Consider the following 4391-nt stretch of genomic DNA (forward strand, 5'->3'; position numbering starts at 1 on the left):
AAGTTTGTGGGAATGGATCAACCAAAATCACTCACTGCACCACAACATGTAATGTGTGTAATCACCTACCTTACATTTAACTAGAGCTAGCTAAATGACAGATTTGGGTTAGCTAACCAGATTTGAGAGTAATAACTGGTACAAGCCAGAGAACTAACGTACGTTCTTGTAGATGTAAAGTTGACGTAAAACAAGATCTGAATGCTTCAAAAGACATTCCTCTGTCTCAATTTTAACCTTCCTACGCAATTTCCCAATTGTCGCCTCCAAGCACTTGGGAAGCAACCACCAGTACAATCAACTGAAAAAGAGCATCTTATGTAGCCAACTGAAAAAATAGCATCTAGCATGACCAATTAGCTACATAAATCATGGCCACAACAACAGGTTTCTTCATTGTCTGTGCATCTTCACCAATAAGAGATGAACATAGAAGGAAATCTACGCACACAAGTAAATGCAAGTGTAATTTATGTAGGCTTCTAGGCTGATCACTTTTAAGTTTCCACTTCAAACATGATAAGAAAGCGGCAGCACATGCCCAAAAAGAAAGTCCACTTCAAAGGTAAAACTTGAAGAAAAACAATACAACATGGGGCCAGAGAGACGGCTCCCGGTGCTTCAAAAAGGAGAATTTCCTTTGTTTTAGTAATCCTCCCCTTCTTCCTCCTCCTCATCACCACCCTCTACCGCAACTTCCTCATAGTCCTTCTCGAGAGCAGCAAGATCCTCACGGGCTTCTGAGAATTCTCCTTCCTCCATGCCTTCACCGACATACCAGTGGACGAATGCTCTTTTAGCATACATGAGATCAAACTTGTGGTCAATACGGGAGAAGACCTCAACTACAGCTGTGTTGTTGCTTATCATGCACACCGCACGCTGCACCTTTGCAAGATCTCCCCCAGGTACCACTGTTGGAGGCTGGTAGTTGATGCCGCATTTGAAACCGGTTGGGCACCTGAGAGAATGGATATGCATAACTCATTTTAAGAACATGTCTAACAATATGACCCTCGTCTTAACCATCTTGATGCATGCGCCTAGATGAAATTCGACATGAACTGGCGATGTAAAACTGTGGCCCATCAACAGCTTACAGCGCATCAACCAACAAAAGAAGCTTCACTTCGATAAAGGACCTCAAAAATTGAGGTCAAAAGATTACCGCATTCTTAGGCAAAAGGGGGAACATATCCATCAGAAGGAAAAACACATTATCTTCCTTCATTAATTCCTAGATCTTAGAACTTCACCTCAGATACATGCCAGCCAGTTCATCATATGTCATTAAGTATTTGAGCCATGCACAACCAAAAAGAAAATCTAACCAATTTCAAGTAGTTCTTAGTTTTTAATATTTTAAAATCTCCATTCTGAATGAATTAGATGTTCACTTACCAGTCCACAAACTGAACAGTGCGCTTTGTCTTAATTGTAGCGACAGCAGCATTGACGTCCTTAGGTACAACATCTCCACGATACATCAAACAGCAAGCCATGTACTTCCCGTGCCGTGGGTCACACTTGGCCATCATATTTGATGGTTCAAACACGGCACTTGTAATTTCTGGAACTGAGAGCTGCTCATGATAAGCTTTTGCAGCAGAGATCACAGGGGCATAAGATGAGAGCATGAAGTGTATGCGAGGATATGGAACAAGATTCGTTTGAAACTCCGTGACGTCCACATTGATGGCACCATCAAACCTCAAAGAAGTGGTCAAAGAAGATATAATCTGGGATATTAGGCGGTTCAGGTTTGTGTAAGTTGGCCTCTCAATATCTAAGGATCTTCTGCAGATATCGTAAATAGCTTCATTGTCCAAAAGAACAGTCACATCTGTGTGTTCAAGGAGAGAATGAGTGGAGAGCACACTATTGTAAGGTTCCACCACTGCTGTTGAAACCTGCTCCATTCAAGAAACTATAGCCTTTATTTTATAGCTCAACCTCATTGATAGAATCCATCTATCCGAAGAAAGAGATGAATATGGAGATGCTCATTCAATGACGGGAAGATTTTCTCCTTCAAATTCTAAAGCAAACAACTCATGCTAATGCTAAGTCAGCATTTCCAGTTCAGTCATTAAAAATAGGAAATGCATCATAAATTTAATGGAGCAACTTTATAAAACTAAGCTTCCAATATTAGCCTTGCCATCCATCACTGTTGTCTCTCTATGGCAACGACGGGTGGAATGCTGTGTGCTAACTAGTACAACAGAGGCATGAAAAGTTAGAAAAATCATGAAAGTTCATACATCATGAGCATGCTTCACAGAATCCGGATAGCCTATTTAACTTATGGCCCACATGAATGTACCTGAGGAGAAGGGTAGATTGTGAAGCCAAGCTTCGATTTCTTTCCATACTCTACGGACAATTGTTCCAACAGCAATGAACCCAAACCAGAACCGGTGCCACCGCCTACAGCATTAAAGACCAAAAAACCTTGCAAGCCAGTACAGTTGTCGGCTAGTTTTCTCACTCGGTCAAGGCAGAGATTAACAATTTCCCTCCCCACTACAGAAAGAAAATGAGAAAGCAGATCAAGTAACAATCTACAAATAAGTGATAGTTGCCAATTCTGAAACGGTAAAAAGACATGTACGAACCTGTATAATGTCCTCTAGCAAAGTTGTTGGCAGCATCTTCCTTGCCGGATATAAGCTGCTCAGGGTGAAAAAGCTGTCTATATGAACCAGTCCTGACTTCATCAATCACAGTGGGCTCAAGATCAACAAATATAGCTCTCGGCACATGTTTTCCAGAACCAGTCTCACTGAAGAAGGTGTTGAAGGCATCATGCTCAACCCCTACTGTGGAGTCACTGCAAGAATAAACAGATCAAGAATATGAGAGAGAGAGAGAGAGAGAGAGAGTCAAATTCTGCATTATTCACTCTCACTTACAAAATTGATAACCACGAGTAACTACCATAGGCCGTATTGATAACCCACGACACTATCAAATTCAGAGAGAAGACTGCGACCAAATCAACAATTACTAAAGCAGTGACAGTGGAAGCTCAATTGGAGTAGTGCATCAAGCATGTGATCAGAGTAATGTCCTACAGATCCACGAAATTAGCAATTGACAAAAGTATTCTCACGGTAGCCAAACTTCTGTCAGTGTCAGTAATCCAGCGAGCCTTAACAATTGACTATCTATCTTCACAACCTGCCCAGATAAACAGACTCCATCAGAATCTAAATGATGCCTGTACCAATCGCATCCCAATCGCATCACCTAACTACTTTTCTCACGGCTCGCCAGATCCTCGGCACGAACATCTAATGTAGCAGCCCGATCCCGACACTGCATTACCCACGTTGCTCTTTCAAACGATCGCTACCCGCGATCAAGAAACCCTTGTTGGGGGCAAAAGGGGCAGACCAAACATGGAAATCACGCTAAACGGTAAACCACGCGCGCGCGCCACCAGCTCCCCCCCAAAAAAAACAACAGAACCAGCAGCTCGGGAACAACCAAAAGAAGCTAAAGTTGCGAAACATCGGAGCCGCCGGAAGAACGCTCGGGAGCAAGGTCATATCCTCGCGAAAGGCTCGAGCTTTCGAGCGACGCGAGCGTGAGCACGAGCCGAACGCATCGACCACCCGACGGTTCCAACACGAAATGCGGTCCAGATTCTCTCCGGGGGAAGCAATGGAAAATCCGAGGAGCAACGTACCTGGGCATCGTGCCATCGGGTTGGATCTCGTGCTCGAGGCAGTACAGCTCCCAGCAGGAGTTGCCGACCTGAATCCCCGCCTGCCCGATGTGTATGCTTATCACTTCCCTCATCCTCTCCCTCTCTCTCTCTCTACTGCGTCGCGGTATCTGCAGAAGAAGAAGGAAGGAGGAGGAAAGTGAAGGAGGAGAAGGGAGGAGGAGGAGATCGGGACTGCCGAAACCGCGGGGTTGTTTATGTAAATACGCCTTTCAGCGACGGGGCGAGTCCCGTTTGTCTGATTTAACGGGAAATTGCTTTAAGGTGGGGGGTCCACGAAAAATGGGAGTGGGGGCCCGCCGTTTTGGCGCCAGCTGTGTCGAGCTGATGAGCCGGCTCGGCTGTTGTCGGTGGCGCTGGTCCACCTGAGCTGGACGTCTCGGAGAAATTTGTCGTTGAATTTTGGCCCAACGTGTAATGCAGTCCTTGAACTTTTAATTTATACAATATGATCCTTGAATTTTAACCTAATATTCAATGTGATCCCTAAACTTTTAATTTTTTCAATGTAGCTCTCGAATTTTTGGTAAATTATGCGAAAATATTCAATGTAGTCCTCGGGAATAAGCATAACAAACATTTTTTTTTCTTGGACTTTTTTGTAGGTTATATATTTACGTATGCGGCTTTTTTGATTGCCTCTACTTCAGGAAAATTT

The 4391-nt window shown here is 43.8% G+C and overlaps 1 protein-coding gene across 1 annotated transcript; it reads right to left on the bottom strand.

The window, feature by feature from the left end:
* Positions 1-372: 372 nt before the first annotated feature.
* On the bottom strand, positions 373-3852 carry LOC115674560 (tubulin alpha-5 chain-like). Its single transcript, XM_030596973.2, has 5 exons — positions 3695-3852; positions 2619-2833; positions 2327-2526; positions 1402-1910; positions 373-961 (listed from the first exon to the last, which is right to left on the bottom strand). The coding sequence occupies exons 1-5, from the start codon at positions 3805-3807 to the stop codon at positions 646-648; spliced, it is 1353 nt and encodes a 450-aa protein (XP_030452833.1). The 5' UTR covers positions 3808-3852; the 3' UTR covers positions 373-645.
* Positions 3853-4391: the final 539 nt, after the last annotated feature.

This window comes from Syzygium oleosum, unplaced genomic scaffold (genome assembly GCF_021117445.2).
Source record: "Syzygium oleosum isolate NSW1041296 unplaced genomic scaffold, Sole_v2.1 Sole_v2.23, whole genome shotgun sequence".
Lineage (NCBI taxonomy): Eukaryota > Viridiplantae > Streptophyta > Magnoliopsida > Myrtales > Myrtaceae > Syzygium > Syzygium oleosum.

Bases quoted from the DNA above. Each gene is read 5' to 3' on its own strand.
- LOC115674560 (XM_030596973.2), bottom strand. From the start codon at position 3,807: ATGAGGGAAGTGATAAGCATACACATCGGGCAGGCGGGGATTCAGGTC. The intron at 2,527-2,618 runs GTTCGTACATGT...TTCTTTCTGTAG, and splicing joins TGCTAGAGGACATTATACAG to TGGGGAGGGAAATTGTTAAT. The intron at 962-1,401 runs GTAAGTGAACAT...CCATTCTCTCAG, and splicing joins ACTGTTCAGTTTGTGGACTG to GTGCCCAACCGGTTTCAAAT.